This window comes from Leiobunum rupestre, chromosome 4 (assembly GCF_980474605.1).
Source record: "Leiobunum rupestre chromosome 4, qqLeiRupe1.1.hap1, whole genome shotgun sequence".
Taxonomy (NCBI): Eukaryota; Metazoa; Arthropoda; class Arachnida; order Opiliones; family Sclerosomatidae; genus Leiobunum; species Leiobunum rupestre.
In genome coordinates, this window is record NC_143387.1 from 27,916,633 (window position 1) to 27,942,690 (window position 26,058).

Consider the following 26,058-nt stretch of genomic DNA (forward strand, 5'->3'; position numbering starts at 1 on the left):
AGCGTATACTACTACTAAAAACGTATTTTCTAGAAAAAAAGTTTTAGCGTATACTACTACTAAAAACGTATTTACGCCTTGTTTATGGATAAGAAAAATCTAGCGTAGCTTTGAGGCCTGCTGGAATGAAGTACGCACTAGCTCCGCCCTGTTGGTTTTTAACTTTGCCTATTGAACGCCGATTCAAGATTTATTTATTGACTTGTGGCTCACCTTTTTTGTTGAACACTCTTGTCCGGTTAGTTGCTGTACTCTCCTCTCGAGGAATTTCGTTCTGCGTAAGTCTAAACACAATATTTGGTAACATGTTAGTTGGAATTAGCTGGTGGCATACCAAGTACTCCAGGGCCTTACTTTCCGTTATCGTGCTCTATCATAATTCCCCATTAATATAAATAGTGAGTTCCATCCGGTTGCGGATAAACTACAATTAATAATTAGCCTACTTGCTAATCCGCCACTGGCTCCATCCTGCTTCTCAGTGGCCATAATCGATGAATAGGGCTAATGTTACTATGTCTAACATAATCATACCAAGAAGCGTTTTTCTTTTAACATTGTTCAATGAATATGAAGTAAATCGCTTAAAGTCTAACTCGTGACGAAATACGCGTCATCAACGTTCCCGAATTAATTAATCCACCCCTTTGAAGTGCCACATAAGTCGTTTTAAGAAACCAAGTTCTACTCAATACCCGTTGGCCTTTTTTAGTTTGCTTTTTGACGTTTCATAAATATAAGAAATATACCATTTACAGCCCACAAGCACAGTCTCATTGAAACGTTTTCTACAGAGATGTTATGCAGTGGCATACTTACGACGGATTATGTAAAATTCGTTATTATTTCTCTCGCCGAGTCCAACTTGGTCAGCTTTATTGAATTACGACGAAACCTATATTTAAAACAAACTGTACCAAATACTACCCCACGATCCCGAAATAAATTTTTACGTAATTGTGTAGGATAGTTTAAAATAGTGGTTTTGTTTTATTCCTCAAAACATTTATTTCCTCGATTTCAACAAAAATAAAGCGAAAGTGCAACTTCCTTAAATTTTATTATGACATTCTTTCATAAATACAAATTTAACTGGTTAGTCCATTTCTTAAGTACCATAAACTAAAGTTTCGATGTTCCTATCAAGCTTAATTAAAAACTAGGAACATTATGTATTCAATACATACAGAGCATCCTAAACACACTGACTAGCTACTCTACCGAAAAATATATATATCCCAAACAGTGTCGTATACCAAAAACTCTTCCATATTAATTTTTTTTCATAACGTGTCATAAATCGCGAATATTCGTAACAGTAAATATTTACAAAAGGTCTGATGCGGTTTTAAAATGCTCGCTATTGATTTCTAAAGGCTAACTAAGCGTTACTTTCTCAATATTTTCAACTTAAACGTGTGGACTGAACATCTAACTTGAACTTTCAGTGGGTGATGTTTATAACTTAAGGTAAAAATATACACCAAGGGGAAATTAGCTTACATATAATTTCCTTACAACAGTTTGAAACGTTTAAGCCCGCTTGGCTTATTTAAAAAAATAAGAAATTCGTCAGAAAAGAGAAAATTTAACATCCATGAGCTTCGGCGACCAACGCGGCCAGTAACGAGCCGTCGTAGTGCCTTTCGGCGTACATCAACGACTGGTGTTCGACGAAGCTTGACGGGAAACAAGACGTCGGGTTGTGGCTTACGAGTCCGTGCTGTTGTTGGAAGACATTGGCTTGGCCATACGCCCCGCCGTGTATTTGGTTCATAAACACGTGCTCGTAGCCTACAGCTGAAAATAGAAATTCTTATGTCAATCGTGACTCTTAGAAACGTTTCATCCTGAAAGAGAAAAGGGTTAGGACGCAAAAGTTTCGTGAATAGGCCTTAAAACGGCTTCGAAAAGAACTGACTTTCATTTAAAGCTAAGATTTTCCGATATTCATCATATAATTATTATAATACAGTTTAGTTCGATTTATGGGCCCCAAAAGCGAAAAAATAAAATGGATATTTTAGTTTAACGGCACTGTTTATTGTTAATTATTTATATTTTATCAATCATGTATTAATTTATACTTGGGGGAAATGACTATGTTTGAGTATTTTTAGGGCCGCTCCAAACCCACCTCACTCTCAACAGTAAGTTCCATCCCCCTAAATAAATTAAATACGCCCGGTATTTTATTGGTTTGCTTGACGCCCCTTCTCGTGTCGTGGGACCATGATGCCAGTGGATCGTTTCAACATAGTCCTTCTCCTTAAGTATAAATAAATGCAGTATTGATTTTATATAGTATAATAACAGAAAAGTCGTGTAATTTCGGAGATAAATTGTTGCTCTAGGAAATATTTTTGGATGCTACATCGCGTCGTGAGAGTACCTTTAAGCTAAAGACAAAAAAATAGCATCTCGCAAAGTCCATCCTCAAAGTTTTCCGCTGAAGCTCCGTTACAAATCCCACAATATATGATGGCCAGATTTGCTACCACGAAATACGGAACGGGAGCTATTTGATTTTAACCCATTTTTTTAAATGACAGTGTGGTCCTTTAAGACACGCAAAATCCGCCCTGTCATGTGAAAACGTTAGATTAATATCAACTAAATTAGATGGAGGAACATTCCTAGCGCGGATAAGTTTTCTCAGGATTAGTTGGAAGTAGTCAGTGCCGTTGAACTATGATGAAATGAACTAACTTCTCTAACCAGACTACCCTCTTTTTCTATATTGCGAATCTGAAAAATCGTAAGCGATATTTTTTAAATCAACAATGTTTATTCGACGAAATGATACATGAACGAAGTAAATGCCCTTTAATGGAATGCAAAATGATTTGTTTGTGGACAAAGTGAAAGGTGCCGTACAAATAACGCGCAACGATAACGTAATGATGGAAGAATAGTTTCGATTGTCTCCCATAGATGGCGACCGCGTCTCCTTTTCGCAACGTTTCGCGGTAGTGTAAAAATAGGAATTTGTCGAGCCAGTTACGAAATACGCGAAGCGACGCTCGCGAGAAATATTTAGAAATAGGAGCAATGATAGCCTTCGCCATGGGTATTCCAATTGAGTTGCCTGTATAAATATTTATCTTCCTGGCTCGATTTCGTCGTGGGTTTGGCCCCCAACACGTCTTGCGCTTTTCGTTTTAAAGTAATTTCGGGTTTCTTGGCATCGGCCTCTGTAAAAATAGCAAGATGTATGTTTTTAATTTCTAAGGAAACTCCGAAAAAAGTTTCCGCTTAAAATTGCGCCAATTCTTACTAGGAAATATACTAGATGTCACTTTTGCCAAAAGTAATTTTAATATTTAGCAGATTAGCGAAATTAACTTCAGCCTTGTCCACAAACTTATTTTATGAGAGTTGTAAATAAAAAAAATTAAGCAAATTTAAGTTAATCCTAATTTTCCGAAAAAACTCAAAATAAAAAATAGTTTTTTGATGGCATTTAAAAAAAACATGAAAATGATAGAAGTTGAAGGCGAAACTTGAAATCTTAAATTGGTCGGTGTAAGCGTCCCATTCGCCTGGTAAACTGACGTACTTTGTACCGAAATGAACGGGCGCCTTAAGATATATTCACACGTAACTTGTATTGCGTATAATTTAATTATAAAATCGTTTTAATGAACTTGACATTTAGACCTCTGATCACCTCAAAAACCAGAATTTTTCCTTTTTTAAATCCTGTTCCCTGGGCCATCACACCCTTTTCGGCCAATAGGCACTCTGCTCCCCTAGAACAAGTGGGGCTAGAGCTCCAATCAAATTAAAGAGACGGTGAAAAATACACCTGAGAAAGAAAAGGCTTAGTTATTCATCGCATCGCCCTAGTGGCGCATATACTCTTTAGTTCTAAGAGCAGACGACAAAAACTTTCGCTAAATTCATTCCACTACATATTAACGGGACATTGATCGCCAAGTGCCGGATTTTGTCGTTTGCTCGAATACTTGTACAAACATGAAATGCTTCTCCGTGAATCGACTAGAGAGAAAGTCGGGTGAATAAAATAATTGTTAGCACGCGCGTAAGCTTTTTCAAGGTATCGCTTAAGCCTAGCGCGTCTACAGCTAAAACATAGATTTAGAAGATGCACCAAAAAAGGTTGATATGTTTCAAGAATTGCTAGGCTCTTTACTCGTTCTCAACCTTTTTTCTTCGGCCATGGTTTTTGTTGTAAAAGTTTCTTACGATTGAGCGTAAAAATTCCGGTTTCCTTTCTTAATTGACTACGCGGACGATTTCCCGTCTAATTACCATAAATTATTATAATTTAACCCACATCGCGGCCCTCCCTGCTAAAACTTTAATTTCCAACTAATGAATAAAGATAAAGTTAAATAAAATGAGGTTAATTAATGATTTTCCCCACTTTACAGAGAGAACGTAGACCATGGCCGCCATTTTGGAGAAAGCGTGACGTCGCCGCGTAAGCGCTATTATGTCGTCTGCTCGATAGACAGTTACAGTTTTAAATAATATTATTCTACACGCGAGCTTTGTCTTAAATACTGGTATGTGAAGAAAAACACCTGCAAATTGTCTCGTACAAAAAATATTGAACATTTTTAAAATATTTTATAAGCGATTTTATTTGTATTTAAATACAATAATTTTTCATATAGGCTTTGAAAGCGAGATCAATAACACCCGGGAGATTGCTTTGGACCAACTGTCAAACGAAGACGGCAAAAATGTATATAAAGGGAATAAGAACCTCCAACGAGTAAATATCAAAAGCGGCCAATATTGGTTATATCCCCTTTAAAGAATTCCTTAGAAATTCAACCCATATTTCCCCCTCCCCCTCAAAAGTACATTCAAAAGCCGCTTTTTGAAATATTTGAAATTTTAATACTTGGTACTTTAATTCAAATAAAACAAATGAGATCATTTGGGAAAAGAACATCATATTCCGTTTCGAACGAACTAAAACAGATGGCGATAGTGTCGTTCAACTTTCGCGCGAAAATCAAATCGAAGTGGAATAGATGGAAATTTGAATTTAACTACTACGAGTAGCTGGTTTTTAACTGTTTAATAATGGTTGTTACGGGTAACTCGGAACATATCCAAACACCGAACACTTTGCAAAACTTTTAGACACCGTACCTACTTAAATGCTGGTTTTTTGGATTAATTATCTAAAAGGACATTTCACTGGCTAACATCTCAAGGCAGAGTTCGCGTTAGGCCTTTTTTTAGTTGGTTCCCTCTTTATCCAGGGGCACCGGATATGAGCTTGTAGCGCCATCTATAAATTTCTTAAATTTCGTATTGGACAAGCTGGTTTGTTAGCCCCATGGATAGAAATTACATTTCCGATCTTCAGCAGGACACCGCTAGGTGGCGAGGGCACAGGATATTTGTTTTTTTACAAGCATCCTTTAGTTTTAATTAATCCATGGTTAGGGTAAAAACGCCGCGAGGGCTAACGTCTTAAGATTAAAATGACACTGGCCTAGGCTTAAAGCTGTACGTCGAAAATTCAGGTTTGTAATAAGTTTAACTTAAATTAGACATTTACATCCATGAACATTTTAGTAATAGTATATTGCGAATACATAGCTAAGGGGCAAAGTTTCTTAGCAGTTACCAAGTTACCCAGCAGCATTCCGAGCTACCAAAATTTGTTCAGTTACCTTCCAAAACCATCGTTGGTAATTTTAATTTATAAAAATTTTGACAAGACTTAGGAAGCCGTTCAGTTTGGGAGCAAGCGTCTTTAAAGGGAATATAACCTCAGGTATTTGGTGTCGAACACCAACGCTTGCAGCTTTGGCCGCTCTTTCCTTTGGCTTTAAAAATGTTTGGCGCCACTGTACAGGGTAATTTCAAAAATTGAAGGGGTCTTCCATAAAGATAGCTTTGAAGGTTATATTCCCTTTAAAGGGAATAGAACCTCCAACGCATTCTTTATGGAAGACCCCATAAATTTCCTTTATTCCCTTCACAATCAGCGATTATCAGCGCCACAGGTGTGAAAAGCCATGGGAGGTAGCGGACAATATTGGAACCCTCGGAGGGCGACAGAAATAGCAGAGGTTATATTCCCTTTAAGGTATTCAAGGATTTGTAAAATACGTTGCGAGTGTCCGCAGCCAACCCTACTAAACTGACACGTGTGACGTACGTAGATTTAACGTCAGAATAAGTGGATAAAAGTGAGCTGTAAATTATAATCTTACGATGTCAGAAATTTTTCGCAACTATATAATTTCGTCCAAATAGGGGTACAATTGTTATAATAGAAATTCGGTTATCCAGCGGGTAGCGTGGTTTCGCGAGTGAACGTCGTGCAATTGATCAATGCCGTACGTGGCAGGCGTGCCTTGGTAGGCTAACCAGGCCGCCGGGCAAACGCTCCCAAGTGGCGGCTGTTGGGAAGGGCCGACGGTACCGCTATTCTGGTTTACGTTCTTTACGAAACCATCCTCGTCTGAAAGATAAACGGGATTTGTGGCTTTTACAAATAATACTCTACCGTACGCGCTTGTTGTATTCCTCCGCGGCCCTACTACGTAACCCGGTTATTTCACCAATTAACTCCCGTTTTTTAAATAACGCGAAATGATTTTTCGTGTGAACGACCCGGCGACCTGATCTCCCTTTCGCTGGTGCCCTCAAACGGGGACTCTTAATTATCACCCCGCGACTTTTACGCCAATGGTGGCTTTAACCTTCGTTTCACCGAAATGGTATCCTGAACGGTCGTAGCTTCTACCGTACATTGATGCTTTCGAGCTAAGGGGCGTGTTTGTCCGGGACCGCGAATGCCGAACTTCTCCGCCAGTATGGTAGACCTAGTTCAGTAAAAGGGCCGACACTTTCTACAAGCTAAATAAATTTCTGACCGTAGCAATTTAGAGAGGTTAAGTATATTTCGCAACGATATCAAATTACATTTAACGTCAATTATTGTACGGGGTTTTTCGACAAGACTGATGACCGCTCGATTCAATAAAGTTTTGTACCATTGGACAACCAAGATGTTTTCTTAACATACCGGTTAGTAGACAAGTTAGTAATTATGGGAAATTAGTCCCTAACAATAGATTTTTTTTAAATATTATCGCGCGTCCCGAAAAGTGAAATAGAATCGGGCGACCTTTGGACAAAGGCTTACCGTGATTGCAATCGGTGGTCTTGGCTTTCTTCATCTCCTCGCATTCGATATTTTCGCGACTTCTTTTGCGTCCGTTCGTGAATGCGGTGGCCCCGTGAAGGTCGCTTATTTGCGGGCCATTCTGCTGTTTGCGTTGGGGCCAAGCATTGGCGCCGTCGGCCACGTGATTGACCGATCCCACCATTTGAATATCTTGATTTTGGGCAGCTTGCCGGCAGTTGATATTCATCATGGTGAAACCGGCCGGATTGAACAGCGAAGGTTGGACGTAAGCCATGGTTAGGATTGCGCGTTTCACTGCGGAAAACAATAACAGTATATCATTATACGAGCATTATCATTTTGTTAACAAAAATGAAATTACCCCCGCGAATTTGGAAAATGTAGAGCCCTTTAGAAAAACTCGTTTCGCGAATTTGGAAAATGTAGGTTACAGAATCTCTCTCGTAGCCGGGCGGGGGTGGTCGTTGCATACGCAATAATCGGGAGGGTTATTTTCGACCAGGAAGTTCCAGGTAAAATCAAGAACGCGTTAGATTAATTGTGGCGTTACTCCGAATCCACTCTAACAGTATGCTCCACTAGAGCATAGCGCAGATGTAATTTCGGTCGGCGGCGGCGTTTGGCCAAAAATACCCGGCCTGAAGGGGAAAAAAATGTCTCCCCCTTTTTGAAAATTTCAATTTAAAATTCCTTAATGTTTAAAAAAAATTACGAAAGAAAACTAAAAATTTCGGCGGCGAAGACAAAATGTATCGGCGACGGCGGCGTTGGATCGGATCTATGCTACACCCTTTAAATAGTTTTTCGGTTTACTCCGTCTGGAAGCTGGCTCGCTTCAAGACACGTGCTATGCAAGCAGCTAGCTTCCAGTTTAAGACAGAGTAAACCGAATAGCTATGTAGTCGGCCTTTAAAAGCCAATCAGATCGGTATGGTAAATCACTGGTTCCCAAAACGTACTTCCAGGCGCCTGTTGCTGAGTCACATAAAAATTTAGTGATTTAAGTGACTAACAATTTTAAAAATAGTGACTGAAAAGTAACTAAAAAAGAAGAAAAACCAAGGTTTTACAAGTAAAAAAAATGCGTTGGCGCTCGAACAGACAAGCAGACGTATTCAAATCAAGGAGGATAGGAAGGGAGGCGAAGTAGGAGGGATGAACGCGCCAGCATCCTTGTAAGAAGTTTAGCGCGAACTCGGCGGGGAAAATTTCGGAAAAATGGCGGCAAAACGTAGCGTAGCGGCCGCAATCTTGCCGCCATTTTTCCGAAATTTTCCCACCGAGCGCGCGCTAAGCTTCTTACAAGGATGCTGGCGCGTTCATCCCTCCTACTTCGCCTCCCTTCCTATCCTCCTTGTTCAAATGCTTAAGCTCCTTCCAAACGCCGCTGCAGCGCCAAAATGAACGAACTACAGAGTTAGTAACTGGCGGAATTTTCAAAAATATTTTTTCCGCTAAATCAAAGAGTTAATTTCAGTTTGGTTTTTAAATAGTTTAGAAGTGATTTTAAAGACAAATAATATTAAAAACGCAAAAATCCTAAAAAAGCGACTAATTTTCAAAAAAATTACTTAATGACAGAATAAAAAAAAAAGTGATTTTAAGTGAAAAAAGTGACTTAGCAACAGGCCTATCAAACCTTCTTAAATTTTAATTTTATACGTCACAAAGGTTCCTAGAAATACGCTTATATGTCACGTTTTTAACCGCTATGCCTTGGTCCAATCTCAGTCCTTATTAAAGAAGACGCGTAATCGTATGTACTATTAGACTAAATTATAATTATGACCTAAGAGCACCAGAGCTACAATCTCTTTTTATGATATCTCTGAAGATCAGTTTCGGCGCGTAAAACCTTCGTACGTGCCAAAGTTGAGAAAGGCGCCGCTACTTCGTGCAACGAAAGAAGATACGGAAGAGGAAAAGAAATTGTTGCTTCATCTATCTCGACGATTGAATGCTATTAGACAGTCAGCGAATGACTACGTCTCTCCCAGACCTTCCAACGTAGACGTTCGCGTTTACGTCATTTTCATCAGTTCCCTAAACAAACAGCACCCCACACAAGGAGAACGCCACCCGTCAAAAGTCGTGCATTTTCTTGCTTACGGTTTTCATAGGCTAGACGCTTTAGTGCCGTCGGAAGGGAAAAAATTCGAAAATTGTCTTCCCCCTTTCCGTAAAACGTTCAGCGTAAAGGTTCGTCCAATGAAATTTGTACACATCACTGCGTTAGCGTGTTTAAACAGTGCTTCCACATGCGGGGAATTTTTCAACCTTCCAAAACGCAGAAAGGGAATCATGCAATTTTTAAGAGGGAACTGGCAAAAGCGAGGGAAAATGAGGGAGAAGTGTTCTTTGAAGGGCGAAGAAAGGGAATTTTTAGCTTTTCTGATAACATTGCCTGTTTTAGTCTACTATAATAGTATATTTAGTCAATGGACAAGTTATGAGTCACAGATGTAAAAACTATTTGTAAAACGTTCCTAAAATGCTGGTCATTTTGATAGTAATGAAAGTCATGATCTAAATATCCATTTGCAACATTTGCGGATATATTTTTGCCAAATTGTTCCAATTTAAGTAATTTTGTAATAAATAAAACCTTAAATTTGGAATAATTTTCCGAATTAAAATGAACATATATATAAATTAGTATTAAAATCCGAGGGATAAAAAATGGGAATTTCCAAGTCAAAAACGGGATTTTTCATTTAACGAAATTTTCGCAAGAGGGAAATTTTAGATATCAAATGTGGAAGCCCCGTGTTTAAAGGCTAGCTGCGTTCTCCTTGTGTGGGATGCTGTGTTTAAGCTAAAGTGATAACATTAACGGGAATGAGTACTCCTAGTATATTAAGAGATCCAATTGTATTTTTTGGGATAGCTTACACGCGTTTCAAAACAGAATTAGAGGAAGACTTGAACTCCTATAGTGTTAGGTAATCTACTGCAACTCAACGAAGCTGTAAATTTCCACTTTGGCTGTAATCGTGGCGCGAAATCCGTTTCGATAAGGCGAAGAAGGACGCGCGACAATCAGGGGCTAATCTTCGAACAATTCACTCGCATTCACTTCCTGTTAGGAAGTCGGTCCAAGTGTCATGTGCCAGTGATCAAAAATAAAAAGGTCGTCGCACGTGACGCTGCTTTGTATTACCGCCAAAAAGGGTCCCGCGCGAGCAGGCGTGTGGCTCCCCCTATTCCACCTGGAAATCGTAAATGGACCTCCCCACCAGGTCAACGGCTTAAATCTAGGGGAAGCCAGGACGCGGTAGAGGTACTTTCAAGACTTACGCAATCCTGCGCGCGCCGGCCAAGGAAGACGGAACGGGGGTGCCGTACTCTTGGGTAACAGATAAAAAAAATGGGTGGGCTAACTTATCTTTTCCCCGAGTTCTTCATTAGAACCACTACCGGTTAATTTTTTCCTCCCCCTTTCGCTATATTCTGGAAAGTTTCAAAATATGAAAACGCCGGTACTTGCACAACCGCCTACGGACGTTTACGGAAAATGTTACCGTAATCTTTTTCATTACGTCCTCTACCAAAAAAAAGTAATTACTTAACTATAGAGGACCTACTTTCCCCTAATTTAGTTTTATTCTTTAAATTAAGTTCTTTCCCGCTTTGAGTTAGAGGAATACATTTGCCATACAATGTACATGATAAAACCCTTAAAGTAACTGAAGTTTCTAATATTCGTGGTGTAACTAATAAATAACGTGCTTACTACTTGGTTGTCACTTATACTTTATATTTAATTCATCGTTTAGTTACGGAAACCAAGCGTACCGGTTGCAATAATTAACAAAGGAAACATGTTTTCCAAGGCTTAGAAGTAGTTCTAACGAATTAAAAGAGAAACACAATTGGCGGGAAATTTAAAATTTATTAAGGAAATAACGAGGTACCTTGACCGATAACCGCCCTTTCAAACGAATGTACAACTAAACACTAACAGTAAATTATCAGAACCAGCTGGTTGGGTACTTCTACTTGAGACTACAACTTTAAACGCGAAAACGATTAAACGAAACTGATATATACGAAAACTAATACTATTTGGGATAAAGTAGCCATATTTACCTTCGATGAATGCGTCAAAAAGCGGAGAAACAATGAATGGCAGCTAGGACTTTGTTACAGAGTACCGACGTAGTGTTTCGCGCGGTTTTTTCTACGTCTAAGCTCTAGCTAAGCGAGAGTTAACTATTGAGTCAAAGGAAAATTGAAGGACTTCCTACGGGGTCTATGACTCGGTTACGGGTCGTAGTTTTGTCCTAAAATAAAACCGCGAAAAATTAAATTTAGGAAGAACGTTCGTTCTAGCTTTCTTCTCGAAGCAAAATTTTCCAACGTTCTGAAATATTCCAAACAGAGCAACGCGCTTTCCCCCTATTTTCACTTTCCTTCGAATCCTTTTGAACGCTGTTGCTAAGCTGAAGCGAGTATTTGCGGCTGCGCCTAGCGTACTAACGTTTCCACTATAACCAGTTTTGGGGGAAGAGACTATCGTATCGGTTCGCGCTCAATTTTTGGACGGCTTCCAAAAGCTTTTCTATTGGTTACAATTTGTCACGTGTCACCGGTTTCTAATCATCATTGGATAGCTTGTAAACGCCGGCTGTTCGGAATCAATACATAAATGTTTTTTTCGTATGAAACAGTAACTGAGGTTGTTCCAATATTCCCCTTTTTTAATTGATCCATCCAGAGGCAAAGCTAAGAGGGGGAATTGAGCCCCTAACATTTTTTAGAGTTGGCAAGTTTTAGTGAGTTGTCGAAATAAAAATTTCATTGTTTTCAAAATGTCCAAAAGCATGCTTTTTTGAACTCTGAAAAGCTCTAAGCCTCTAAGTTATCTCTAACCCTTTCCGGTTTGGAACTTTAAAGGGTTGGACCAGTTGGGTATAAGTTCACACTGCCCCCCCTCCTGAAAAAGGGTCACTTCACTACGCCCGTGAATAGGCCTATTTAGTTCCAGTTTAAGCTTTGAACGTAATGTTAATTTAAAATACTTTTTAGAAGTACGCAATAATACACCTTCTTGTTATCAATGTATGTGTACATAGATCTAGAGGTTGATGGTTTCTGTTTATTATAAACGTTTCTGTGTTCAATTATAGAGACCTACAGCGGTGGTTTTTCGAACTTACGAAGTGTCTGCTGCTTAGATGAAACTTTATAATCGCCTAATTTCTAAAAATATTACTCAAACGCTATAAAATAGTACAAAATTGTTCTATCTAATGGTATTTTGTTTTTTGCAATTATTTAAAATGGTACTATTTTTGAATAATAATTTAAAAACATTTTAGTAGCTCTTAACAGTCGATACTTTCTAGGCAAATCGTGCAAAATGCTATCACACGTAAATTGACTTTTTCTAAAGTGATTACATTATTAATCTATCGTTTCTTATTGAATAATATACGTAACTGCTACAACAAACAAAAGCTTATATTTTTTATTTCATAATTGTGTACAAGAATATGTACGTGACTTTGTAGATAACGTAGCCTCTTTTATTTATTCACAGAAGCGAATGTAGAAGCTAGTCGAGGTAGTCGTATTCTGATTTACGAAAAGTGGTTCAAACATAACTCTACGCTCCACCGTTAGATGTCACTTGGTTGAATAGTTTTTAGAAATTAAAGCGTTAAACTTATAAACTATTCATATAATAAATTGTTTTTAATCTACGTTATTTTATTATGAAATTACAATCGCAAAATTTATTAAATTTGATTTATCCAAATTTTCGGTAATAGATGGCGGTATATACTTATTCCACGAATATAAACGCTTTTCGTTTGGTCAGAAGAGAATAGCAGTTTTCTCCATCTATACTTGGTGATTTCTTTATTATTCTCTCCCTATCGTTCCGAAAACTTTAAACTTGGTTGATGGAATAACTTGTAACACTTTAAAAGTACAAAGTTAGATCAATAAAAAATCTAGGTAGGCGGGGAACATACGGGGGATTTATAGTTAGTTCGGCTTGCAGGCCGCGGTCGTACTAAGATAATAAAACTAAGATAAGGGCTACTATTTTCTTCTTATTTCAATTTCTTTTATCAGTTTGAAACGACAATAGGCCGTAGCGAAACATTTTCACCTTGTTCTTGTATCGATTTGGGATAGGGGCCGTACGTCGATGGGCGACGACGAGGTCTCGCCTAGACAGACAGACAGGTACGGAGAGTTCTGGCCATTCCGCAAATGACAAAAGGTAGCCGTGTGCATCATTCCCCCCCCCGGGCAATTCTCTGCCACCCCCCCCCCCGTCTCTGGGTTCCTTTCTGTTGAAAAGGTAACCGGCGTACGGTAGCCAGGCGTATTGAGTTACTCGCTCGTCTATCGATTTCAGGAACTCGACGATAAGTTGCCTCGGGATGCCATAGTGGAGTAGCCAGCTAGGCTTTCAACATCTTCTCAGACTTATCTTCCTCTCCACCTCTTATTGGCTCTTTGGAAATTGAACCAAATTGTTTTATCTCTTTCTAAAGAAACATTTCGGTCGAATAAACGTACTAAAGTTCTTTTCATGATTGTCGTCAAGTATTTCGACGGTAGCGCTACCTATAGGAGTTTTTCGCACATACGTTAGGAAACTATACTAATTTCATCTTGTCATAAGGCCTTCTGGTCCGTCGTCTTCACTTAAGTTTGGGAGAGTGGGAGCGGGTGAAGTGGTATTCACAAGATGGGGGAACGAAATTTCTCCCCACTATTTAAAGAATTTGTCCGTTGTATTAAAAACATTGCTCATTTTTAAAATTGAGACTGTCTGCCTCAGTCAGTAGCGGCGCCATTGTTCCACTGTGACGTCATTTGATGTCACCCATGCGTTTAATGCATAGGGGTAAATTAAATGGCGGTCATAGCCATAGCTACGATTCAGAGATGTACCATTTGGTGGACGAAGAAGAGCCCCAAAATAATTTTGGTCAGTTTCCAAAATGAAGATTTTTCAGAATTCTTCCCTCTAAAAATTCTACCGCCTTCGGTCTTTTGTACGGGTGGGGTACATTTGGCCGACTCCTCATTTGACCAACTTTTCATTTGGCCGACTGCTCATATGTCCGAATGCCTATTTGGCCAACAGCTCATTTGGTCGACTTTTCAGTCGGCCAAATGAGCAGACCATATGGCCGACTACCCTTTTAGCCGAAATTCGGGTCGGCCAAATGAGCAACCCATTTGACCGACTGTTCATTGGGTCGGCTGCTCATTGGACCGACTGCTCATTGGACCGACTGCTCATTTGAACGACTGCTAATTTGGCCGATTTCTCAGTCGGTCAGATGAACGGCTCATTTGACCGACTGTTATACTATAGCCTGTCCTATACTATGTCTTTAGTGTTAGGTTGACTTATAGAACGGGCAATGTATTCTAAGTATTGGCGCCTAACGGCGCCGCGCACTCACTTCGCTCGAGCGCTGGGGGGCCGGACCGGCGCCCCCAGCCCCGTTCTTTATAACCAAGCTGGGCCTTCTAAAACGCGACCTAGAGCACAGTACCTAGCCATACGCACCTAGTATCGTTCAACCGCCAAATGTGCAGTCGGCCAAATGAGTAGTCGTTCAAATGAGCAGTCGGCCAAATGAGCAGTCGGCGTAACGTGTATTTTGTGGTCGGCCAAATGTGCAGTCGGCCAAATGGACAGTCGGCCAAATGGACAGTCGGCGTAAAGTGTATTTTGTGGTCAGCCAAACGAAACTCTCCCTTTTGTACAAGCGACTGAAAAGAAATATAGATTTTGTGAGTTTACCATAGTTGGTAACTGCTGTAATGCCCTTTCATTACCACGGATAATCGAATTTATGTTAATTTATCTTGACATTTGAAGAAATACGAACCCTATAATTTTCCATCTCCAAGGAAACCTACAATTTGGAATTATTTTCGTTTTCGTACGAGTGACGTATACCGCTCCCTTTCCTTTCCATCTACCATTACTGATACTCCAACAAACCAGCGGTATTAGCCCTGTCCGCGAGGTTCGTTAAAAGTAACCAAACTAATCGACAGATGTCGGTAGCGGCGCTAAAAACGCCGGGTAAATACACGCTCTGTCGGAAATAAAAGTGACAATTGGCGAAAGGCTGGCAGACACGACGACGAGGGGGCGTGTGGGTGGGCGCGCGCAACAGCTGAACGAGTTCCTTGAACGGAAATGAAAAGGAACTGGGGCATCTCTGGGTTCTGAAAGATTCCTCCGGCGGCCGCTTCGAGAAGGGAATCGAAGGAAAAAAGGCGAGTCGGCCCTTTCCAACTGGAGCCGCAGTCGCCGAAAAAGGGAATGGCGAGGGAAGCGCGCGCTAACGAGAAAATCATTGCCCGCTCCTTTCAAGAGTTGGGGCTATGAAAATGTCGTTAACAGGCCGTTGATGGTGGCGACACGAGGCGGCCGCGTCCCAAAACTTTGATAGAAGCTGATTGCTCCTTTCTTGATTAGGTTACGGACTCTATTTTTGGGGCTTATTTTCCAGCGCCAGACGGAACCCGTAATATTCCGAGAAGCCATTTCAATCGTTGTTTTTGGAATCGGATAAATCGAGGGCGATAATGGGGTGACAAAAGTCGAAAGAATCCGATCGCCTTTTCCATCATCATTTTCAAGCTTTTTCAATGGGCTTTCCGTTGGTGTTTAAGGCCTCGTGTCGACACCATTTGTGTTCTTTCAAAAGTAAGGGGGCTTTTGCTAAGGAAATTTGTAAAAAATGTTCTAGAATTAAAACGCAGGTTCAAAAACGGTGTAAATTTTTTTAAAAAAACCTTTAGATGTCAGAGTTGATTTTGAACATCACTTTGAATTATTATTTTAAAAAATCATTGATTTAAATCGCATAACGTATTTTAAATAAAAAAATGCCAAAGGTTCTGTAGAAATGTCAATTCAAAAGCAAAACCTGAACAAACCAAATTTTAAAATAGTAATTAAAGATAACAGTAAAAAAAGTTTTAAATATAAAGAAATTCCAAAAAATGTCAGTATTTATTATATTATTGTAATATCGACCAAGGCATTTTTCTGAAATTTTCAGAATCAACTGAAACATATTTCATTTTAATTGATATTACAGGTAAAAAAAATAATTTTTAGAAACTTACCTTTTTCGGTCAGGGCTTTGCTGTTCCCTCTCCCCAAAGTCCTAAAAAACAGCCTCCAAATTCAGAATTAAGGACTAAACGAAACTTTGAAAATATTACATTTTGCACATCTTGTTTAGATTCTTTTCTATCTTGCTGTCTGCTTACAGCACTTTAGTCGGCTTTACAGTTTTGATTTTGAGTGAAGCAGAAAACACGACGACGCCATACTCTGTTTGGGTTAAACGACAGCTGGACTATTAAGACTTAATATTTCGTCTTTGCAATTGGAACGAAAATACGAACTCAGACTATATCTGCTATTCTATTGTCGATAAACGCATTTCGTCGTCTGATAAAAAAGGGACCTGCCGCCTACGACCTGCTGGATCTCTCCTTTGGTAGTCCGTTGCTCTTTTTCGCCTCAAAATCTAATCCTTTCATTGGATGTTTGGTTGGAATTCCGTTTAATAAGACTCGGTTCAATAGCTCTTTCGAATGTGTTCCGCCATCTTTCTTTTTTTTCATTTCCGGCTTTGCGTTGGTATTTTTTGAAACAACGAGTTGGTCGTTTTCTAGTAGATATCTAAGGTAACGTTCACCAAGAGATATATTTCAATATTCAACAATATTATAATTTAAATTTTTACACTATCAACTAAATATCGTTATTCTACTGAACACAATGGAGTAGTTTAAAATTCAACCTAAAATCTTTTGCGGTGCCTTGGAATGAAGGCAGGCCAGGGCCGCCTTATCCATAAGGCAGACTAGGCCAGACTTGGAAATAGTGATATTTTTTACGGAGGCCTTGCGGGCCCCCAACCCCCCTTAAGTTTATTTTTTTTGAGAGCCACTGGCCCAAGCGGGGGGGGGGGGGGGGGGGATTAGGGGAAAAAATTTAAAATTAGGTAGGGAAAATAGGAAAAATAAAAATTGATTACGTTACTTACATAACATTTATTAACTTTAAAACAAGCAAGTATATTATAATATCACACATAATCATTTGTAACGCTAGATCCCGCTCTCGTATAGGGTAGGAAAACAGAGTTTCAAAAACGGCGTACAAATCAATATGTTCCAGAAATTTCCGTAAAATGTTTAATAAATATTTTTTAATTAAATTGAGAGCCCCGGTGGCCCGCAACCCCGTTCGAATGATTTATTTTAAGAGCCCACTGATTTTTATTAAGAGCCATAGGCCCCAAGACTCCCGCTAATTCCAAGTCTGGACTAGGCAACCTACGAAAATTTTAGGATACATCAGGGCCTACGATTCCATATAATAGGGCCTATGAACAGTGTTGGAAATAAGCTTTTTAAAAGTACTGATCAATGTGACCACTTAAAAATAAATTTACTGGTCATGACCACCCTTTTCTGCCCCACCTCTCCCCCCCTTTTATTTTACCATTGAAAGTGAATTGTTAATAGCGATTATTTATCACAAAGAGCTTTGATATTTATCAAATTTCTTAAGGAACTTTAAAAAATATCTCATCACGTTCTTGTTCTTCGAATAGAAACCGCTTTACTCCTTTTAACCTTCTTTTTGTTTCTAAAAGTCATAAAGAAATTGCAATGTCTTCTTTGCTTATTTTCTTAAACATATTCTTAAAGATTGATCAGATGTTTCGCATTTAGTTCGGCGAATCTGACTAATTGTAGCGGAAGAACGTCAAATTGCATTACTGCCAGATGCCACGAAATACGCTCAATTTAGGAGTAAAAATCCGCAATTTCATTGGCTGTGAGAAACTGAGAGCGCAACGCTTTTATCATTTTCTCTTTTCGGTATAGAATTATACTTTTAATTAAAAATAAACTGGCCATTATGATCAGTGAACCCCCCAGATTCTATTTCTATAGCCCAAACTAAACTGGTCTTTGACCGACGCCACCGCCTTATTTCCAACACTGCCTACGAAGGTCCGAAAAGTCGGTAAATGAGAGATTTTTGCCTGAAGCCTACGGAAAGGTTAAAAAGGCCCTGAGGCAGGCTCTCTCGATTCGATCCCCTCCCACCAAAAGTAACCATCTCGGGTGAGTCAGGTCCCCAAGCGCTAGAAACTCGAAAAGATATGCGGGTAAAATATGTAAACAAACCATTGTAGTAGCAATTGTGCGTACCCTCCTCGTGTGGGTTACTACAAGAAATCGAAAGATGAATAGCCATATTCCCTCAATAAACCATGATTAACGAGCGCTGGGGGTTTTACCCCTAAGCTGCCAGATGTTTTGCTCTTGAAGACCACAAACACAGAAACGTTGTTACGCCCCAGCCCGAGTACTTGTTTTACTTATAATTTTAGTTGAATACTTTTCTCGTAAGATATCTTTCTGATAGTACGCGATTGACTTTATTTTCATGGACTAAGATAAAGCGAACAGGTTTAAACAGAAACACTAATGGGTCATATTCGAAATTCCTGAAATAAGTGTTTAACCGATATCTATTGAGCAATTGAATATATTGTACCAAATTTAATTGATTAAAAATAAACGTGGCACGCGTTTTTTCTTATTTCGGCTTGAATAATTAAATCAATACACTTGAAATTAATTATCCGGCTTATCAAGCAAAACTCTCTTCCGCAGTTCGTGCTCGAGTGCCACTAGTTGTCCCTGCAGTGTATCGCGATTTTAAGTGTTCTTCAGCTAATAAGTCGCATCCTGACAGAAGTGTACGCTCCAGCGCACTGGAAAAGCCCCGAGAGCTAGGACAAACAGTGGCCTATTTATCCTAATCCTAGAAAAAATATATTAGGAGAGGTTCGAGAAATTTTTTGTTAATGAATACCAGCCGCTCTTTTAGTTACACGAGCACACTGTCTGGCTTTAGCTTTCAATACAAAGGGCTCAAATTCGAAGGTAGTTTTTAATGCCAACTTACCGGCAGCGGAGATTCGCTTCAAAATCAGAGGTGTAGCTGCGGGAGGAGGGGGGGGGGCGAATCGGGTGTTTTTCCTCCGGCTCCAAATATCGTCGCTACGACACTGTTCAAAATATATGTACATATAAAAGTTTATATTGATAAATCTAATTTAAAATCGAAAATATTTTTCTCTATTTAATTCGTTTGATTCATACGCCATCTATTAACCAAATTATAAATTAGAATTTACCATTACAGAATTAGTACCTTGATTTCCGTGTTCTTTTACTCTATATAGAATATTATGTTGTATGAGTCTCCTGATGGTCTATTCGGAGACTTGTGAAGTGCATTATATTTATATATACTATACATTATTTTTATGTATATTACACATTATATTTATTTATATTATACCTTATATTTATGTATATTATTCATTATATTATTTATATTATGCATTACATTTATGTATATTATACATTACATTTATGTATATTATTCATTATATTATTTATATTATACATTACATTTATGTATATTATACATTACATTTATGTATATTATACATTACATTTATGTATATTATACAATATATAATTATGTATATTATACATTATTTTTATGTATATTATACATTATATTTATTTATATTATGCATTATATTTATATAATGTATCGTGTGACGAATTATTTCAGTGACGAAATGTCCGATTTCCACCATACCAATTCTATTAAAGGTTTTCGAGTATGCTCTACAACTTGCTTATTGAAACTTTTCGTCTACCACGTAGCGTTCAAAAACTAACACTTCTAAAACCGTGGCAAATTTCACGATTTTCCAGAAATTTACAAATAACAACGGTCTCCCCCGAGAGAGTACATACTGAAAATTTCACATTTCTAGAAAGTATAGTTTTTGAGAAAAATGCCTGGGCCGATCAAATGAAGACACCCTGTATAAATACATCCTGTATAAATACATATTACTTGGGACGTTACACACTCCAAATCACATTGTTTACCTTTAAAGTTCTCTAGAAGCTCTTTCGTGACATCAGCTATCACAATTATACCGCGCAAAACAAAAGTAAATGACGCATCGGCTAAAATTTAGGCGGAATGTCAAAACCAGAATCAATGCGTATTAAATAGACTGAGTCGATATAGTACAGAGGTTAGCCGTTATTTCTTGGCAGTTGTAATAGAGAGCGGTCCTGTCCTTAAGACTTTCCACCCCGTTTTATGTTTAGTTTCTTCGAAAACAAAACCAGCGCGAAATTTCTTTTGTTTATATCTTGCCGTCGACGTTCGTTCTTTATTTAGAAAAGTTTATCCAGCTTTCAATTTCGGTTACAGTTTCGTTTGACCCTAAATTGAAAATCCTCGTAGTTTATTCCTGCCTTCAGACGTAATGATTTGGTAGCGCGCGTCTCGCTGAAAACCGACTTGGTTTCGAAGTATAGAATTTCACGATCTGATCCCTTATTTTTTTATATTTCTAACTTTTTTTTAAACTTCGCATCTCGAGAACCAGAAAAGAGAAAGAGGTAAAACATTTTTTTTTTAAGTTATCTTCGCGTTGAGACATCGAAATTTTTCAAGTTTCATTTCGAATGCGAGTTTTTTCGATACAAAGTTCGTCTTTGATTATCTAAGCTTTTTGTAATCAAGTAACTGTCTAAAAAAATGCCGGAAAGACGCTAATAAACGCCGAGCTGAAAATTGATTCCCATTCGATATACCGCTAACGTTCATCTTTACGCTGCTAATTTTCCGTCGAGCGTGAAACCAGCTTAAGTCGCCTCTACTTGACAGATGTGATCAAAAGTTTATCTCGCTCGAACAATTATAGCTTTTGTTTACAATACCTATTTTAATTTAATTTTTTTCTCTCGCGACTGCCAAAGCTCGAATAGTGGTTTATTTAGATTCGTGCGTAATTGCGTTTCTTGCGTTTATATTAAGATATTTCGTCTAGCAGGCACTTAATTATTCACCGATTTCTAAACGCCAGGAGTATATAAATATCTTACGAGATAAGTATCTATCTGTTAAGGGGGAAGAATACAGTAAAAGACTCTTTTTCGTTCAAGCTGAACGTTTCTGTTTTAACAATTACATCATTTCATTATATTTTTCTTATTAGGCTGAACCTTCCTCTAGTGCTTAAAATAATTTTTATAATTATAATATTAATAGTTAACGAGATATCAGGTCCTAACTAAAGGGTAGTTTGGGCGCTTGCGCAACTTGTTTAGCTCCGGGGGTCCGAATTAAAACGTAATAATTTAATTACTTTTAAATTTAATATTGTCAAAATTATTTTAAGCACTAAACAAAAGGCTGTTCTACACATAAATATTAATTATATAAGTTAAAATACCAAATTAAAAGAGTTCAGCTTGAAATAGCTCGAAAGTAGACAATGGCCATTGTAGTCTTCCCTCTTAATGCAGGAATCCATACCTCTACTTGGAATGCTTATCGCGCCAGATTTTCGTCTCGATGTGGCTGACGTTTTTTTTTTGACGTCAGTATGTTAACTTAACAAACAACAACGTGAGAGGGGAGCGCGCGCAGAAGGGATTTTTTATCTCGTGGCGGGGCCAAAGCCATCCGAGTGATCTTACCATACGCGATACGGCAGGATAAGCATTCCAAGTAGAGGTATGGATTCCTGGTTAATGACATTTCGGAAATATTGTGGACCAAATACATCAAAAAGGAGCTTTCTAAAACTAAGACATCCAAAAAAGACCTCGGGTTATGTAAAATAAGATAATTTTACATTTTACAACCTTAAACGCAGCTAGGAGCAACAAACACAGTACCCCACACAAGGAGAACGCAACCCGTCAAAAGTCATTCATTTTCTTGTGTACATTTTTCATTGGTTAGACCATAAGTAACATAATAACAATAAGTATGACAATTAACGAGATTTACAACCAAACTGATTTTCATAGTTATTGCGTAATCAAGATGTTTTCTCAGCACAGAGCCCTCTAGTGTGTAAAATACCTGGTTTCCGATAGATAGGCGGAATATTAGGCTAAAATGATAAAAATTAAAAACGTTTTTGTCGGCGCCACGAGCTCATGTTTTTTTCACGCGGGTCTCTAAACAAAGCCAAAGCCCCTCGCAACTTCAGAAGGTGCTCTCCGATATTAGGCTTAAATTTTTATCAAAACGTAGTCATCCAAAATGGTAAGTCGCAAGTCCAAGTCACAGCATGAAGAGAGTATCAGTGCCGAAAAAAGGTTCGGTTAGAAAATTAGCATTAAAGCAATAGGAAGTGTCAAACTTATTGTTATTATGTTACTTATGGTTAGATGCTTTAGCGTCTGCTGCCGTCGGAAGGGGAAAATTCGGAAATTGTCTTCCCCCTTTCCGTAAAACGTTCAGCCTAAAGGTTCGTCCAATGAAATTTGTACACAACACGGCGTTTAGCGTGTTTAAAGGCTAGCTATGTTCTCCTTGTGTTTGTTTATTACACGGGGCAAACTGCGAGCCGTAAATGTTCCATTTTCAGGAACGTCCATTTTGGGAGGAGATAGTGGGCTATAACATAATAATAATTAATAATAATTAATAATTAATAAATAAATAATTCATTCATTAATTCATTAATAATTAATAATAATAATAATAATAATTTGGTAATTTGCAAAATGAGGATGCATGTTTATTAAGAAAAATTCGATTTGTAAAAATGAAACAAAACATGAAATTATTGCGTAAGTATATATTTATTCATTAAAAACAATTTAAAAATTTCTCATTATTAAGACTAATCAAGACTAGTTAGTCTTGATGATGGCATTAACAATGGCGAAACTATAGTAGACAATTTTTTTAATTGTTTTTAATAAATAAATATATACTTACAATCACGTGAGACTAGAGCTAGTGACCTTTTATGGTTTAATGAAAAATTCTAAGTAACAAGTGATTCGGAGAAATATGATAGAGTGGGTGAAATCAATGGTTTTCCCCTCAAAATTTAACCCCCTTTTATCCTATGAGATGTATTATAAACTACGCGGGCTAAGTATAGCAGCGAGTGGGTTTTACCCGTTGCTTATTTGCTCTGCAGTCCCACTCCGCGAATATCAAATGTAAAGGGTCATCCCTCGTATTTGAATCTTTAAATTTAAGTTCCATTACGCGAATGGATGGCCTCGGATTTGGCGTCGTCACAAAGAGCCGCGCAGTGCAGACGTATACGAAGCTAAGCTCCCTTCAATCCACGGAGGAAGTTTTTTTATCTCTCTTTGGAGATTACAAATGGCCGAAAAGACAGTCTATAAAATATTCCACGGTATTACTACCGTAAATTTCAATGTAATATGTCGTATGTCGATCGGTAAATATACTTTAGGATAAAAACTCAATTCCGAAAATGTTATTTCTGGAATTAATAGATCTTTCGTTTTTACTCTTTTGTGTATGAACGTAATAATAATCAGCTAGGCTTAAGCCCCATTTTCATGCTCGCTGGTAGCGGGTTAAATTCGACAAAATCCGCTTCAGCTATACACTTTTTCACTTTCCGCGTCGATCTGTTTCAAACAGATATTTTAGCTTTATTTTCACGCTTGCGAGTGGCGGAAGCGAATTTTGACGATTTTTATCCGCTACCAGCGAGCATGAAAATGGGGCTTAATACCCCAGGCCCACCTTAGACCCAAGTCATCTAGTGACTTATAATGTCTGAGTTACAATGCGTAGGAGGGTGGTGGCCAGCCCTTAATGCCACGCGAGGTGACAGCTCCCTACACTATCTATTAAGCCCCATTTTCATGCTCGCTGGTAGCGGGTACAAATCGACAAAATCCGCTTCCGCTATACACTTCAAACAGATATTTTAGATTAATTTTCACGCTTGCGAGTGGCGGATGCAAATTTTGTTGATTTTTATCCGCTACCAGCGAGCATGAAAATGGGGCTTTAAGCTGGTTTCACACTCGACGGAAAATTGGCAGCGTAAAGTTGAACGTTAGCGGTATATCGAATGGGAATCAGTTTTCAGCTCGGCGTTTATTAGCGTCTTTCCGGCATATTTTCCGTCGAGAGTGAAACCAGCTTTACCGTTAACCTCTACAAGTTTTTATGCGTTGATTAACTAAATTACCCAGGGAGTCTTGTAAAGAGAAATAATATATAGTTATCTGGTAAACCTGAAGAAGTCGATATTCTGGCAATCACTTTAGTAAATTCCATTAAAAAAAGTTTTAAAACCACAGAATAGTCGCGGTTTGCTATCCGTTTTCTTGTTGTATTTGCGTGACAGACAGAAGTGAAGTTAGATAAATCTACACCTAAAATATCTAATAAAATGTGGGTCTATTACGCAAATTACAGTGTACACTAGAATACTTAAGACGCCAGCCGCTAGCTGATTCCGCTATACGACAAAGAACGAAATATCTGTACTTACAATTTACTTACTTAGAAATTTCAGTGTGAGTTGCTCTTTAAAATGCAATGTCCTAATAGTAGAGGTGTGCAAATACCATTTTTTGGGGATCGAATCGAATATCAAATTTTTTTTCAAGGCACGTCAAATACCAAATTGAACTGTATTTATAGCGTCAAATAATTTGGTCGAATATTTATAGAGCAAAATTTTAAGCCAGTTAACTGATCAAATACCAAATAGTATTTCGAATACAAAATAATTTGACGTATTTGGTTTTGAAATAGCCAAATAGTTTGCATATTTGTCAAAAAAATAAAAAAGTAATTGAAATCACTGTTCATTTTACTTGCAACAGTAAAATACTAAACCAAATGTATAATTTATATTTTATTTCATTTTATTTTATTTAATAAATTTAAACTATAATACTAAACTTTTTCAAAGAAAACTTTTACAAACAAAATTTAAAATACACATTTTTAAAGTTTAACTACCCCAGGTCCAAGTCAGCTAGCGACTTTTTTTTTAGTAACTACTAACTACAATTAAAATCAAAGGATCTGCTATATTTTTCATGCTTTGCAAACACTTCATTAAAATCTCGAGTTCTTAAATATATGTAAAACACAAAGGAGCAGATCTTTTATTACAAATAAAAAAATAATATTTAATTTAATTTATAATAATATAGGGAACTCAAAAATTCAAAACCGAAAAATCCAAAAATTTACTTACTTCAACCTTTCTCCCAGTTATTAGTTTTGTTTTGAACTCGGTTTACGTTTTAGTCTTACTTTGCTATTCTAGAAAATTCCATAACAAAGAACAGGCGAATAATCTAGCCAATAGGCGCGAGAATAAACAGCTTCTGCCTTTCGCTAAGAAGTTTTAATACACACGGTATGAATAATGGACGTACAAGTTACTCTTTATATGGTCCTTGCCGCTGTGGCCTGAAGAGAGGTGCCAGAAATAAGCACTAGTTCGGAAATTTCACAGCGTTCTCCTCTGATGGCCTTGAAACTCAACAAATTTGAAAAAGACCCGCGGTTATTCGACCAGTTTGCAAACTATTTGAAAATACCAAATACTTTTTTCCTATCTTTTCGAATATTCGACTATTTGATCAAGAAAAATGAATATTTGCGAACTTTCCCAAGTGCTATTCGATTCGACGAATCGAATATTCGATTTGGTATTCGATTGAATTATTTGGTCTAACCAAATATTTTGTACACCCCTACCTAATAGATGCTAGCATAAACTCTATTAATGTCTTATTCAACTTGTTAAAAAGTTTCACGCGCGTCTTGATATATTAGTATAAAATGGCAAGAGCGTTTTCGCGCAAGCTCCCTAAAATAATAGAAATGCGCTAGACTTTGACGATAAAATATCAAGAAGCGCGTGGAACTTTTTAACAAGTTGAACAAGACATAATTAATTTGCGCTAGCGCCTATTGATATGTAAATTTAAATTCGCAACAATTTCGATGGATATAAATT

General features: G+C 37.9%; 1 protein-coding gene across 4 annotated transcripts; it reads right to left on the reverse strand.

Annotated features, from left to right (window-relative positions):
* Nucleotides 1-1,041: 1,041 nt before the first annotated feature.
* LOC149947374 (uncharacterized) lies at nucleotides 1,042-11,619 on the reverse strand. Of its 4 annotated transcripts, none has more exons than XM_090171418.1 (3): nucleotides 11,237-11,619; nucleotides 7,145-7,441; nucleotides 1,042-1,800 (listed from the first exon to the last, which is right to left on the reverse strand). In XM_090171418.1, exons 2-3 carry the CDS (start codon nucleotides 7,419-7,421, stop codon nucleotides 1,589-1,591), a joined length of 489 nt encoding a protein of 162 aa, XP_090027544.1. In that variant the 5' UTR covers nucleotides 7,422-7,441; nucleotides 11,237-11,619; the 3' UTR covers nucleotides 1,042-1,588. The 4 variants fall into 4 exon arrangements, with proteins under 4 accessions (XP_090027544.1, XP_090027541.1, XP_090027543.1 ...); XM_090171415.1 differs by lacking the exon at nucleotides 11,237-11,619 and adding an exon at nucleotides 7,509-7,748; XM_090171417.1 differs by lacking the exons at nucleotides 1,042-1,800; nucleotides 11,237-11,619 and adding exons at nucleotides 2,769-3,194; nucleotides 7,509-7,810.
* Between the last annotated feature and the right edge of the window lie 14,439 nt (nucleotides 11,620-26,058).